The sequence below is a fragment of the Notamacropus eugenii genome, chromosome 7 (genome assembly GCF_028372415.1).
Source record: "Notamacropus eugenii isolate mMacEug1 chromosome 7, mMacEug1.pri_v2, whole genome shotgun sequence".
In the NCBI taxonomy this organism is placed as follows: domain Eukaryota; kingdom Metazoa; phylum Chordata; class Mammalia; order Diprotodontia; family Macropodidae; genus Notamacropus; species Notamacropus eugenii.
The window spans coordinates 33255458-33271699 of record NC_092878.1 but is presented as its reverse complement, the minus strand read 5'-3'; the positions used below and the strand labels follow the sequence as shown (position 1 = coordinate 33271699).

The following is a 16242-nucleotide window of genomic DNA, read 5'->3' as shown; positions in this document are numbered from 1 at the left end:
TCAAACTCAATTGCAAAGTGGTAGTCATGGAAACAATCTGGTACTGGCTAAGAAACAGAGTGGTGGTTGAGCGCAACAGATAGGTACACAATGCGTAGTAGGAAACGACCATTGTAATGTAGTGTTCGATAAACCCAAAGATCCACTAACTGACAAAAATTGCTGAGAAAACTGGAAAGCAGTTTGGCAGAAACTAGATATAGCTTTTCACAATGTGAGAATACATCTCACGATGTGTACCAAGATAAGGCCAAAATGGGTACATGGTTTAGACATAAATGGTGACATCATGAGCAAATTAGGTGAGCATGGAAAATTTTTACCTATCAGATCCATGAATAAGGAAAGAATTTATGACCAAACAACAGATTGAAAGGGCTGCAGAAAGTAAAACAGATCATTTTTTTATATAAAATTAAAACAGTTTTGCACAAAGAAAACAAATGCAGTCAAGATTAGAAGGAAAGCAAAGAAACTGGGGAGGAAAAATCACAAATTTTTCCTGATAAAAGCCTCATCTCTCAAACATAGAGGGAACAGAGTCAAATTTAAAAAAATAAGAGCCATTTCCCAACCGAAAAATGGTCCAAGGATATGAACAGGCAGTTTTCTAAAGAAATAAAAGCTATCTATAGTAATATTAAAAAATGCTCTAAATCAATCTTGACTAGAGAAATGTAAATTAAAACCTTCTAAGGTACCCCGTAGGGGCAGGCAGCTGTACATAAGAGTATTGGGCCTACAAACAGGAAGACCTGAGTTCAAATCCAACCTCAGATACTAAGTATGGGCAGACGACTTAATTCATCAGCTTCCTCACCTGTAAAATGAGCTAAAGAAGGAAATGGCAAATGCCTTCAGTATCTTTGCCAAGAAAACCCCAAATGCAGTCACGAAAAATCAGACATGACTAAAAGGACTAAACAACAATAAACCATTCTTTCCAAGTTCATTTTCTTGAATGGCCATCCCACTTCTTCATGGAATAGAACATACTCTGAGCTGTCAAATTAAGAATATAACAGTAATGAAGATGTAAATTAAATCAAAGAAAATGGATCTATTCCATTTCACATCCAACTGTCACTCCTCCAGTGTTACTAACATTATTTCAATGATCAGCCTTAGCTGGGTCTCAGGCCAGACTTCGTGCAGATATGTTTTTCTCTCCACCCTTCACTGTTCACTGTTCTGTGAGACTGCTACACATAATCTTCGCTCATTCTCCTCATAACATTTCGCCAATAAGCACACTCTCTAAAAGGATCCACTAGCCAAGCAAATAAAATGCTTGCTGGCTACGGCAATTTCTGGGCTATTTAGGCCTCCTTGTTATAGTGATTGCTTTCATCAGTTAAACTTCTCCAAGACATGGTAAATAAGCAGTCAACATACTTACTTTTGCCTCTATCTTATAATAAATAGGCTGAGTAAAAGCTGTTGTAATAGCACAAAATACTGTCATCTCACCTTTATTCTTTTTTTCTAACTCCATGTTAAATTTAACCTCTAAAACTGATCATAAATTGTTACCAGCTTCTGATCGAGCTACATACAGACAGCAGATTCTGAAATAATAAACATTTCCAATCAGCTACGATGTGCTCAACTTCATATTTTTATGTAATGCTGTTCAGTGTTTAACATGTGCAGGTGAAAAGAACATCTATAACTAAGGAGAAATTACTAATTTGCCAAAGCATAAATATATTATGAAAGTGTTTTAAATGCCTTGATTAGAAGCTATTACTATAGGAATACAATGTATTCTTAATTTAAAAGTCATCAAATTTTCATCCCAAATATTATGGAGTAAAAGAAGCATTTCAACCTTAAACTTTCATGAATTTATGTGGGATATGTACAATTTAGGTTAGGAAAAAAAGTTTTCAGACTTCTCTAAAAATAATTTGAATGTAAGGATTTTTTTCCCAGAATTTTCCCAGATAATTGTTATCTGTTAGTTACTTTAGTTTGTTTGATTTGCGTTTACAAAAACAACAACAAAATATTTTTCACCTTTAATTAACACACAACATCCACAAGAGTAGACGAAAAAAAAAAATCCTAAGTAGGTAAGCCTACTTTTTTCTGAAACAATGTGGACTTTGACATGAGTCATTTCTTTTGTTTTTTAAACAAATAACTGCAATTTTTATTTGGATGCCATGTTCACAATGTTACAATTCTGAGGATAAATCTTTTCTTTAAAAGCTATGATTCCATAATAAAAAACCAAAGAATAAGTGATACTTTCACAAGAAAAATTTTTTAAACAAAATAAAAGGAGTATAGGACCCAAAATCCTGCAATTTACACCATTTCTCCTCAGGTTTGAGTTTTCCTCAAGAGGCACATGCTGGACTATTCATTTGGATCACCGGGTCACAGATTTAGCGCTGGAAGGAACCTTACAAGTAATTCAGTCTCAGATTTCATGGTCTCAGGACCCCTCACATGTTCAAAAATTTCTGAGGACTCTCCCTAAAGAGCTTTTGTTTATATCGGTCATATCCACCAGTCTTTACCATATTAGAAATGAAAACATCTTAGTATTACTATGAAAATAAGGATCTCAGGGATCTCTCGGACCACACTTTAAGAATTCATGATTTAGTTCACACCCCACCCCAAATACTACAAATGAGAAAACTAAGACTCAAAATAGTTAAGGTCACATAAATAGTAAGCAGCAGAGTCAGGATTTAAAATCCAACCCTCTTTTCTATCACACCAAACATAGCGTTACCGTTGTGGTAGGGGAAGCCTTCTCACACCGAGTTTGCTAAAAATTGTCCATACTCATATCTGATATATTCTAAGTTTCTCATAGCATTTCTTCCCTATAGTTAGAATTAAAACCATCAAGTTCTTTCTTCCCCAGATCTCCATAGACTATGTTAGCAGATTGACTGATGGCCTTAAATGGGCTTCTTTTATAGAATAAGGAAGAATTAGAAGTGGGGAAAGGAGGAAGAATTTAATACCAAATGCCCCAGGCACTTGGAAATTTACTATATTTCTAAAGCCTCTCAAGAAAGGTAAATCCATAACCATTCATTTAGCCCAATTCAGTGTTGGGTACACTGATGGAAAGCTCTCTTTTATCTCTAACCCCTTGTTAAATATAAACTCATTTCCTCTTTTCTTATCCTCTGGGAAGATGGAAAACAGTTGGTCACCATTTGTTCTTATACTGCAATAATACAATATATTGTATATAATAATAATACAATATATTCCCATAATGGGAAGGACCAATAGTCCAGCTATTCTAATATTTTGTGTCTGATGGTAATACCAAAGAATAATTTGTGGGAGAGCATGGTTACATATATTTATCTATATATACCTATATAGATATCTTTCAGTCATATCAATATGTAAATTACAGTTTGCCTTAATTTATTTTTAGCCTGGCACTCATGAAATAGTTTATATCAACCCAGGAGTTACTTAAAATTTTTTTTTTGCCCAATTACCCCTTTAACTAGTCATATAAATTAATTTGTGTAAATGTGCAATGTAGTGTGTGAAGTATTAGTACTTCCTTTGTTGGTTTAAATCTATATTCTGTCCCTTATTTTTAGTATTATACTGAGATTCTAAATAATATAAACAATTTTTCCAATTATTTATTAGAAGTTATTGCAAGTTCAGCTTTGTGGCTGCTGAGCTTTTTCAGTCTTACCTGACATGTTGTGACCCCATTTGGAGTTTTCTTAGAAAAGATACTAGAGTGCTTTGCCATTTCCTTTTCTAGTTCATTTTACAGAAGATAAAATGTAGGCAAGCAGGGTTAAGAGACTTGACCCGGTTCAGACAGGTAGTACGTGTCTGAGGGATGGCTCAGGAGGAGAAGGGAGGCTGGTGACTTGCACAGCACTCCCTCACTCAAAACAAAGTCAAGAGAAAGTCATGTCATCATTTCTATGATGTCATGATTCTCTTTGAAAACAAAGGACAAATACAACCTGTGAGTAGACTAAGCTGCCTAAATGGGGACTCAGCCATCTGAGCAACTCAGCTCATCAACCTAGCCCTCTCCCTTTTCCTTCTCTCCCAAAGAAGGTAAATTTTGGTTGCCAGAAGTTGATCAGTTAACTTGGGGTACACTGCATTGGCTAGATTCCTTCCCCTTTTCTTTCCTTCTTTCTTGTCTCCCCTAAAACCTTAGACGCCGTGCACCCTGAAGCCCATGGACTGAACAATGAAGGGTCCTTGCCCAATCTTCACTCAATGGCTGTTTTGGAACCTCCTGGCTTAGAGTGAATGTAAATAGTAAGTTTCTCTTTGAAACAACAAGCCTGAGACTCCTGCCCCTCCCAGCACGATTTATCTACTTATTATTTTCTATGAAAGGAGCTATTCCCTTGACTACTTTTTAAAGAAGCCTATTCACTGAATGGACATGACCTCATTTTCAATGAGTACCTGAAAAGGCCTTAGCCTAAAAGGCCAAAGTCTCCCAGTGCATCCTGGGTCATCTCCAGTCATGCTGATGAATATCTGGTCACTGGATTCAGACAGCTCTGGAGGAGAAGGGAGGCTGGTGACCTGCACAGCCCTCCCTCACTCAAAACAAAGTCAAGTTCAAGTCATGTCATCATTTCTCTGATGTCATGGTCCTCTTCAAAAATGGAGGACAAGCACAACAGTGTGTCTGAGGCCAAATTTGAATTCAGATCTTCCTAACTGCAGGCCTGGTGCGCTATTCACTCCAGCACCTCAGCTACTGTTTACAAGTTCACCTTATCCGTAGTCTTAATAATTTTGCAGATTTCAATCAAAACTAGACTTCTCAGGCTTTATATTTCCAAACTAAATAATCAAATAGATCAATGAACTGGGAAAACCAAAAAACTAGAAAACCAAAAATTTTAAAACCAAAATAGAAATTCTAAAAATCAAAGAGATTTCAAAAAAATTGAAAGCAAATTAAGGAAACAATTTTCATTAGGTTATTCTCAATAATAAAAAGACTCTCTATATTCCTTTACTCACTTTCATTGCCTTTCTGTGGACATTCTTCAGTACTGTTTGTCTACTGAAATGCAGCAACCAGAGTTCCAAGTGGTATTAAGAGTAGGCTAAGATTGTTTACTTTGTTTCTAAATAATCCTCCTAATGATGTCCAACATCTGGTTCTTTTTGACTAGAGTAGCTAGCACACTGCTAGCATGTCACAATATCCTAGTTACATACGTCATAAAATCAGAAACTTGCTGATTTGTAAGGAATCTCAAAAGTCATCTAGTGCAACCCTTATTCAAACATAAATCTGTAATACTCCCAATAAGTAATCAAGTCTATCAAGGCTCTACTTGAAGACTTCCATTGACTGAGAGCTCAGTAACCTATCCCGCCAAAGCCTATTCCATTTGGACCGTGACTTGTTAGTGTAATCTTTGAAATCTTTCTTTTATGAAAGAGCTTTAAACCACTTCCATGTAATTTCTGTGCAGTGGAAATTCCATTCCACCCCAGTCTTGCTCTTTGAGGCTATGAACCAAATCTAATCCCTCTTCTGTATAACAAGATAATGCTTTAAATAGTTGAGAACAGCTATGTTGCTGTCCTACCCCACCCAAGTTCTCTCTTCTTCAGGATAAATAGCCCAGCTGTTTCACCTGATCCCTAGTGGCAATTTCCCCTAAAAAACTTCGGCTTCTTAGCCTTCTGTTCTCCAAATTAAACAGTCCCAATTTCCTTAATTTCTCACCAAATACAATTTTTCAGCGCTTTATTTGGATTTATTGTTCTAATGTGAACCCTTTAAAACTTTTTCTCAATATTCAATCTCAAAACTGAGCATAGTTGATTCAAGACTTCATTAATTCAGAATTGATGATAATTCTGAAAAAGGTATGCACAAGTTTTTCTATGAAGAAAAGATTTGCTACAGCAGATCAATATTAAAAATAAGCTCAAGAAAAATGCTTTAACTCCTTAAAAGAACTTTTATTAAGCATCTTAAAGTACCTTAGAAACTATGATAAAAAAAGTGAACATAGAAGGCCTAACATTTTCTTAGCCTAATCACCGAAATTCAAACTACTGTACTTATGTAATAAAACCACACATCTTTTAATATACATCCATCACAGTCCTCAAATATGTATGAAGCACCTAGTACATATCCATGACGGTGCTAAGCACTGGGGAGACAAAGAAGGAAAAAAATCCCCTCTCTCCAAGAGCTCACACTTTACAACAGGGGAAACCATGCAAACAACTGTATACAAACAGGATATACACAAACTATATTAGAGACTATCAAGAGAAGAAAGGCAGTAGCATTAAGAGGGATGTGGAAAGGTTTTCTGGGGAAGGTAAGATCAAGAGATCGAGATGAAGAAGAATAAAATTCCAAGCCTGGGAGACAAGTCAGTAAAAATGCCAAGTGGAATTATGAAGCGTCATATGGGAGGAACAGCAAGGAGGCCAGGGAGAGGAATACACAAGGGCCTATACCAAGGGGGTTCAAGGGTCAGAGAAGGGACAAAGGCAGAATCAACAAGACTTGGCAACTGATGAAATATGATGGGGTTAGAAGGAAAAGAGGAAGTAAGGGGAAAGAATAACAACCAGGTCAGGAGTCAAAATAAATGGTGCTCTTGATAGTAGTATGTAAGTTGGGAATAGTGGAGGCTTTGGGGAAAAGAGAATGCCTTCAGTCATGGACATACTAAGTTTAAGATGTCGACAGAACACCCAGTTTGAGATGTCCAAGAAAGGTCAACAGAAAGGTTAGGGCTGAATAAAGAGATGTGGGAATCTTAAGTATAGAGACGATAGCTGAACCCATTGGAGTTGGGAAAAATCACCAAGCAAAATAGCAAAAAGAAAGAAGGGAAGAGCCTTGGGCATCACCCACAATTAATGGGCGTGACCTGGATGAAGATACTGCAAAGGAGATGAGAAAAGACTAGAACAGGGAAAGACCTGCAGACAAACCAGCAGACTTTTATCATAGATCAAGTGCAAAATGATAATGACAATGAAGGCCTGTACCAGGGCAGCAGCAGTATCGGAACTAGATTGGATATGGGGGGTGAAAGATAGTAAGGAGTCCAGGATTACACCCAGGTTTCAAGTTGGAAGTACTGGGAAGACTGTGGTGCCCTCAACAGTAGTAGGGAAGGCAAGGGGAAGGGGAGATTCAGAGGGCAAGAAAGTGAGTTCTGTTTTGGATATGTTGAGTTTAATATGTCTACTGGATAGCTAGTCTGAAGTGTTTAAAAGACAACTGAAAATGCAAGAATAGAAGTCGGCAGAAAAGTAAGGGCAAAATCAGAATCACCAACGTAGACATGATCATTACAGCCATGGGAGCTGATGAGAAGACCAAGGGAAGAAACAGAGCTATAAGACAGGGCCCTGCGGGACACCCACGGCGACGCGCACCTACAGCGGCGTGCCACAAATGAGGATCCGGTAAAAGAGCACAAGGAGGGATCTAACAGATGGAGGAAAACCCTAAGAGGGCAGTGTTAAAAAACACTTAACAAGAAGAAAGTACTAAAGACAAAAGTGCTGCGTCAAACTCTCCAGAAAGAGGTGAAGAAAAGAAAAAAGCCAAAGAAAGATGAGTGAGAAATAAAATACTGGGTTACACAATTTATTCCAAGCAGTTACTCAGTATCCCTTACCATAACTAGTCAAAATTCTTTAAATTATACTCTTAAAAAAGAGCCTATTTATGTAATTAATATAATGGAAATATTGCCCAAATGTCGAATATGCCTTTAGAAACTCTAGAGTTGGCTTCACAGAAACATTATAGTGCCAATTTTCTGTCTCTTACAAATATTTTTCTAATTACACTCTCTCACATAGCACTGCAATGATATTCATACCTCAAGGATCCATGATTTTATTGGGAAGGATACTCTATCCATCCTCACAGACTGCAACCCCTTCAATGGCTTAACATATGATCTTTTAGTGAAAAAGGAAAAGATAAACACTTGGGCAGAGCCAAGATGGCAGAACAGAGGCAGGGACATGCTCAAGCTCTTCCCCCAAATCCCTTGAAATACCTGCAAAAATTGACTCTAAACAAATTCTAGAGCAGCACAAGCCACAAAATGAAAGAGTAAAACTTATTTCCAGCCCAAGACAACCTGGAAGGCCAACAGGAAAGATCTATTGCACTGGGCTCAAAATGGAATGCAACCCAACTGCCAGCACAGACGGACTGGAGCAGGCCTCAGGGCACTGACAACTGCTGTGATTTCCAGATTTCTCAACCCAAAAATGCCAAAGACAGCTTTAAAGGTCGGTGAAAAAGTTCTCTCACCTGGGTGAGAGGAGAACATGGTCTAACCCCAGTTCCCAGGGCAGCGGCAACCACTGCTGCAGAAGTGGCGCTTCTGGAGTTCTCAGCCTACAGACAGTAGGGGAATTGAGTGCAGATCTGAGTCTCAGTCATGAGTGGTGGTCCTAGGGTGAGGAGGAGCACTGGGGTGAGAAAGAGCGCTGAGGTGGCAGAGCTGGTGGTGGCTGTGCAGAGGGAATCCTACTCACAGTTCCAGGGCAGAAAAGAGTGCTTGTGATTGCTCACAGACCAGAGCACAGGTCAGGAGAGGAGTGAACACCTCTCCTTGATTATACCACTTTGGAGGAACTGAAAACTTATGGGTGCCTAGAGATATGTCAGAAAACAGTTGCTGCACAAAACCTCTGAAACCTGGGATAGTATATCCTCCACTTAGCAAAGAGCTCAAAAGTCAAGTAATTGGCTGGGAAAATGCCCAAAAAGGGGAAAAAAATTAGACTACAGAAGGTTACTTTCTTGGTGAAAAGGTATTTTCTCCCATCCTTTCAGATGAGCAAGATCTAAGCATACTATCAGAGGAAGACATAAAAGTCAAGGCTTCTACATCCAAAACTTATAAAAAAAAATATGCAATGGACTCAAGTCATTGAAGAGCTCAAAAAGGATTCTGAAAATCAAGTAGGAGAAGTAGAAGAAAAATTGGGAAGGGAAATGAGAGTGATGCAAGAAAATCATGAAAAACAAATCAACAGCTTACTAAAGGAGACCCAAAAAGATAACACCTTTAAAAATAGACTAACCCAAATGGCAAAAGAGGTCCAAAAAGCCAATGAGGAGAAGAATACCTTAATGAAGGAGAAGTTTCAAAAGCTCACTGAACAGAATAATTTGTTGAAAGAGAGAACTGAATTCAGAGAAATTAATGACTATGAATTAAACCAAGCAGTTAGTAAACAAAACCAAAAATTTGAAAAAATAGAAGATAATGTGAAACATCTCATTGGAAAAACAACTGACCTGGAAAATAGATCCAGGAGAAACAATTTAAAAATTATGGCACTACCTGAAAGCCTTGATCAAAAAAAGAGCCTAGACATTATCTTCCATGAAATTATTGAGGAAAACTGCCCTGATATTCTAGAACCAGAGGGAAAAATAAATATTGAAAGAATCCACCAATCACCTCCTGAAAGAGACCCGAACAGAGAAACTCCTAGGAATATTGTGGCCAAATTTCAGAGTTCCCAGATCAAGGAGAAAATACTGCAAGCAGCTAGAAAGAAGCAATTTGAGTATTGTGGAAATACAATCAGGATAACACAGGATCTGGCAGCTTCAACATTAAGGGATCAAAGGGCTTGGAATGGGATATTTCAGAGGTCAAAGGAACTGGGACTAAAACCAAGAATCACCTACCCAGCAAATCTGAGTATAATACTTCAAGGGAATAAATGGTCATTCAATGATATAGAGGACTTTCAATCATTCACTTCATACTGAGGAAAAGACCAGACCTGTATAGAAAATCTGACTTCCCAAGACAAGAATCAAGAGAAGCATGAAAAGATAAACAGGAAAGAAAAATCATAAAAAGACTCTAAAGCTGAACTGTTTGCTACATGGAAAGAATGTATTTATAACTCTTGAATCTTTCAGTAATTTGGGTACATGGAGAGATTGTACATACGCGCGCGCACACACACACACACACACACACACACATATAAAGATAGAGAGTACAGGGTGTGTTCAATCAGAAGAGATGATATTCACACAAAAATAAAATAAAATAAAAATTAAGGGGTAAAGGAGGAAAATACCGGAAAGAGAAAGGGAGAAATGGAACGGGGCAGGCTATAACTCATAAAAGAGATAAGAAAAATCTTGTTCAATGGAGGAGAAAAAGGAGAGGGGAGAGGGGAAAAATGAAGCTACTCTCTTCACATGTGGCTGAAGGAGGGAATAACATGCTCACTAAATTTGATATGAAAATTTATATCATACCACAGAAAATTAATGACATCTTTAGTTTGGGGGAAAGAATTTCAGTCCAAATTTCCTAGAGGATGGTAACCTCAGGTAAAATTCGGCTTCGATTGTAAAGTCAAGGTTTTAATGGTAAATTTGATTTTACGATGGCTATTTAATCAAGAACTAGAACATGTATAGAAAGGCATGTAAGCCACTTCAGATTTGCCTAAAAGATGTTCCTTAGCCAAAGTGAAATTACAATATTTGAAACCTGGTCATTGTAACTTGCCATTTTTAGACGCTATGGGACTGTTAAGTGACTGTTCTTCTGAGTCTAACTCCAGGTATGGATAGCAAGAAAGGCAGTCTGAGCCTCCAATACATGATGCCAGTAAGCCTGTGAGATGCTGGCATGAGCTGCAAAAGGTGATCTCATGGGAAGGGTGGGAGAGCAGCTGCTCAGCATGGGCTGAAGTAGGATTCTCCTGACTCAATTTCCCCACTGACACCTGGCAGACTTTAAGCCTGGCTGAATGCAAGTTCACAATCTACTCCTGCCTGGAATTGACATGAAGTTGGAGAGATACTGGTTCCCTGCAGTGTCCCTACTCTTGTTGGCAATTTCCTATAGTCAAAAGGTTTGTAAGCTTAATATCAGATCTATTAAATTACAGATTATTGGTAGGGGAACATCTGAGGTTAAGTCTAAAATTAAGCTATTATTCATAGGACTTTAGACCAACAACAACAAGTTAGAGTCCTTTAATTCTTAGTAATACTGTGGAGACGATCAGGTCAAGAGCTTGTGAGGTTAGCAACATAAATATTATTTGTGCCTCAGTTGGTTAATGTTTAAAAAAAAAATTCTTTTGTGGTCCATATTGTAAATGTTTTAAAAAGAAGTATCACCTGACCAAAAGTTTGAATTGTTTTATCTGTTGTAAACTGTGTTAAAAATGAAAAATAAAATTAAAAAAAATTAGAATGGAGGAGATGGAAGCTAATGACTTTATAACAAATCAAGAAATTATAAAACAAAACCAAAAGGATGAAAAAAATAGAAAACAATGTGAAATATGTGATTGGAAAAACAACTGACCTGGAAAATAGATCCAAGAGAGATAATTTTAAAATTATTGGTCTGCCTGAAAACCATGATCAAAAAAAGAGCCTTGACATCATCCTTCAAGAAATTATCAAAGAAAACTGCCCTGATATTCTAAAACCAGAGGGTAAAACAGAAATGGAAAGAATTCACTGATCACCTCCTGAAAGAGACCCCAAAAGGAAAACTCCTAGCAATATTGTAGCCAAGTTCCAGAGTTCCCAGGTCAAGGAAAAAATATTACAAGCAGCCAGGAAAAAAAAACAGAAAAAAACAATTCAAGTATTGTGGAAATACAATCAGGAGAACACAGGATTTAGCAGCTTCTATACTAAGTTATCAGAGAGCTTGGAATATGATATTATAGAGGACTAAAACCAAGAATCACCTACCCAGCAAAACTGAGTGCAATACTTCAGGGAAAAAAATGGAATTTCAATGAAATAAAGGAATTCCAAGCATTGTATTCTTGTTGAAAAGACCTGAGCTGAACAGAAAATTTGACTTTCAAATACAAGAATCAAGAGAAATATGAAAATGTAAACAGAAAAGAGAAGCCTTAAGGAACTCATTGAAGTTGAACTGCTTACATTCCTACATGGAAAAACATTTGTAATTCATGAGACCTTTTTCAGTACTAGAGTAGTTAGAGAGAATTTATATGTGTGTATGTGTATGTATGTAGGTGCATATGTGTATGTATATCATATGTGTAGGTATGTATATGGGTGTGGATGGATAAACAGACAGATAGGCAGATAAGATAGATAGATACAGAGGAAGAGAGAGAGACAGAGAGACAGAGGGTACAGGGTGAGCTGAATATGGAAAATACCTAAAAAATAAAATTTACTGTTGAGAGGAATGTACTGGGAGAAAGAGAAAGGGAGAGGTAGACTGTAGCAAATCATCTCACATAAAAGAGGCAAGAAAGAGCTTTTATGATGAAGGAGAGGAAGGAGGAAATGAAAAGGACTAAGGGAGCCTTACTCTCATGGGATCTGGCTTAAGGAGAGAATAACACACACTCAGTTGGGTAGGGAAATTTATTTTACCCTACAGGAAGGCAGGAGCAAAGGGGATAGGAGAGGGAGGATAATAGAAGGGACATCAAATTGGGGAAAGGGATAATCAGAAGCAAGTACTACTGTGGGAACAGGTAAAGAGAGAAAATGGAATAAATGGAGGGCAGGACAGAGAGAAATGTGGTTGGTCTTTCCCAACACAACTGTCATGGAAGTGTTCTGCATGGCTACACATGGATGAGCTATATTGAACTGCTTGCTTTCTCAGTGAGGGTGAGTGGGGAGGGAGGAAGAGAATATGGAACTCAAAGCTTTAAAAATTAATGTTAACAATTTTTTTCATGCAACTAGGAAATAAGATGTACAGGCAATGGGGTATAGAAAACTATTTTGCCCTATAGGAAAACAGAAGGGAGAGGGGGTGGGAAAAGGAGGAGGATGATAGAAGGGAGGACAGACTTAGGGGAAGGGGTGCATGGGGTACATGCTGTCCTGGAGTGAGGGGTAGGGAGAGATGTGAGGAAATTTGGAATTCAAATTCTTATGGAAGTTAATGTTGAAAACTGAAAAATAACTGTATTACGTATTAAAAAAAAAAAACCCGATAAACACTTAATAGCCAACCTGGCATCACCAGGCCCATACTGGAAGCCTTTTTCACATGAAATGACCTGTCAGAGCTTATAATCCCACTAATATAACCTTTGAAAAATTAAGAATACCTCAGCACTATGATGATATGTTCTTATTTGCAGTCTCTCAGTAGTATGCGACACAGCTCAAAACAATTTATAATCTTGAAATAGATCCCAGAAGAAGTATGGACATTAAATCTTTCAAGTCTTAATTTCTAAGATTTATATATCTGTTAAATCATACTTAGAAACTTAGTCTAATACTCTTGAAGAGAAAACAACTATTAGCAAATTATTTAATTAAGAGCCTATTTGTAGTTCTATGAAGAATAATTAAGTGAATATTTATTATTTCTAGATGACTCAACTGAAAATACAGTTTAGCTGTGCTCCCTACCCCACTTCCACAATTTCTCCCCCTAAAAAAAGCAAGGTAAGTACAATTTATACGTATTTGTGAAATTCAAGAACCTTTATGACTATAAGGCAGCCAGAATTATAGTCAGTAAAGACAACCTCTGATTAGAAAAAATGATTATTTTTGATAACTGGCTAATTGTTATTCCGTTTATTAATATCTGTTCCACTTTAGAATTTAGCTCCAATAATAACCTTCAGCCCTCTATTCCCACCTCTCAAAAATCAATTCTGGTTAAGCTTCTCAATCCATCAGCTGAACGAGTCAAACAGTCCCCATTCGTATCTATGAATCGTACTCACCATTGGAGCTTTCACAGGGGCTCTGAAGACAATGGTCAGCGGCTTTCCCAAGCTGCTGAGTCTTTCCTTCACTGCCTGATTCCTCTATAGTATCCATTTGCGAATGTTTTATTAATAAGGTGTCTGCTTGCCCTGGAGATTGTGGCTGCTGCTTCTCCTGTTCAGTTCTCAGTATATCATCTACTCTTTCTAAAGACACTGGAGAGTGCTGAGGGTTCTCCTTCTCAGTAAGTGATTCCAGATTCTCGTCAGATTCTTGGCTCTTCTCTCCCTTAGCATCTAGACTGTTCTTAGCACCCAGTTCTATTCCTGGATCAACGTCCACACAAGAATGAGTATCTTCGTGGGCCTCTTCTCCCACAACAGGCTGAGAGGCAATATCAGCTGAGGACTCATCTTTTGTGGCTTTCTCTTCTACAATGACACCACAGCTTTCTGAGGTGGCCTCTCCCCCAGCCTCTGGGTCCTTCTGTTCCAGTTCTTCATCATGCATTTTCAGTTTTTTTGGAGAATCACTACCACTGACACTAGTATTAACTTCCATAGCTCCTTGGTACTCTTGATCTGGGATTTTTTCTTGGAGGCATAATCCTGGTGACTGAGTCTGAATCAGAGAGGGATGGAGTGGGCTACTCTCCCTGTTTTCTTTCTCTTCTTTCTGCCCCTCCTCTTGACTTTCACAAGGGGTTTCAGGAATTTCTTCAACCTCAGAAATTGAAGACCTCTTCTCTGTGTGATATTGTTTAGCCTCCACAGAGACCTCCTGATCTAATGCATTTAAGTGGGCCTCAGACGCAACAGCCTCAGATGAAACAGCCTCAGATGGAACAGCCTCAGACGGAAGAACCTCAGACGGAACAGCCTCAGACGGAACAGCCTCAGACGGAACAGCCTCAGACGGAACAGCCTCAGACGAAACAGCCTCAGAGGGAAGAACCTCAGACGGAAGAGCCTCAGAGGGAAGAGCCTCAGAAACAGCCTCAGACGAAAGACTCTCAGAAAGAAGTACTTGGCTTCCTGAATCACATGTAAAATCAACACAAACATGTTCCATCTCTTCTCTGGTTTTGCATTCAGTGGCTGAAATGATCATTTCATTTGTAGTTTTTACAGCATCTTCTGTCTTTTTACAGTTTTCACTCAGCTCTTCTTGACTGTCTTTTGTTTGGTTCACTAGTACACTAGAATCTTCTGTGGGACAAACTTTAGATTCCAGAGTTTGAGATACAGGTTGCGTATCTTCAGTCTGCGTGTTCTTAGCATCTTCATCGATCTGCTGAGAGGTCAAACTCTCCATCTTTGTAGACTGGCTGCAATCACTTCCAGAAAGCATCAGCTCACAGGATTCTCCCATTAGTGGCTGCCCAAGATCCTCAGTGGGATTTCCTTCCTCAGTCTGTGAAGTCTTAGAGCACTCCACTGTGAAAGAGGAATTGTATCTATCTTCAGTGTTCTTTTCGTCACTTGGTCCCTGCTCCAAACTTGGAGATGGAATAAAAATGTCCTAAGGAGAGAAAAGGTAATAAACATTTTTTCTTCACATTCAAATTACTTTGTTCACCTATAACTCACATCAGAAACCTACATCTCTTTTTATTCAAACTAGAAACCAAATAACTGAGTTTATAAGCACTTTGCCCATGATCACAGGGTTAAAAAAGGTGTGTTTAGGAAAAAATCCCAGATTTGTATATCAATCTTTTTCTCAAAACAAAAAGCTACTTCCTCCTCTAGTTCCTCTTGCCAAATCACAGACATGAGTAAAACAGAATGTATATAAGATATTTTTAAAGATAACAGACTTCTCCCTTGGAAGAAAGGAAAAACATTTAAATATTTGACTACATATGTTTAGAGTTCCAATACAGCGTCACACAGCTAAATGGGCACTTTAAAAATAATGATGGTGAAGAATCAGCACGCACTTGTGTGAATTTTACTAAAGGACTCTGTCTTAGGAAGAGCGGTGATTGTGAAACCCAGAAAGTACATGACTCCTTAAACACAGAGTAAACCGTTCAGTGAAGTTCTCATTCTTTCACAAAAGAGCAGTGCAACCATCTTGCTTCCCAGTATTATGGCAGCTGATGAATGTCACTACGCTGATAACAAGTCAAATCTAGGACAGATGTCAATTCTAAAAGATTTTTCTTTTGCTGTGCCACTCTGAATTGGAATTGTGAAAAGTTGTATGCCAAGCAGGCGAGGTATGAATGTGCTATTATTTTAAAATTATAACATCTAACTAGGAATCAAATAAGATTACAAGACAGTCCATACGTACAATATCAGTCTATATTTCAGCGCCTTGAATTTTTTCTTTGCTCTTTTGGAAAATACGCAGCTAAGTCCTAAATACTATGAATAATAAATCCCCTAAAGTGTTTGCATTATTTGAATACGCACTGCATATTTCCACTGGGCTAGAATAAATAATCAGAGTTTACATAAATATAACTTTGAATAGCACAAATGCAAACAGGAATTCCATTATTTGCACTAATT

General features: G+C 38.0%; 1 protein-coding gene across 1 annotated transcript in view; it reads right to left on the bottom strand.

Moving 5' to 3' along the window:
* The window catches only part of LOC140513777 (TP53-binding protein 1-like), a 115339-nt gene that overhangs the window by 61093 nt on the left and 38004 nt on the right, over nt 1-16242 (bottom strand). Inside the window, exon 11 of the mRNA XM_072623780.1 lies at nt 13738-15241. Within this exon, the coding sequence (XP_072479881.1) occupies nt 13738-15241 (1504 nt within the window). The remainder of the gene's footprint in view (nt 1-13737; nt 15242-16242) is intronic.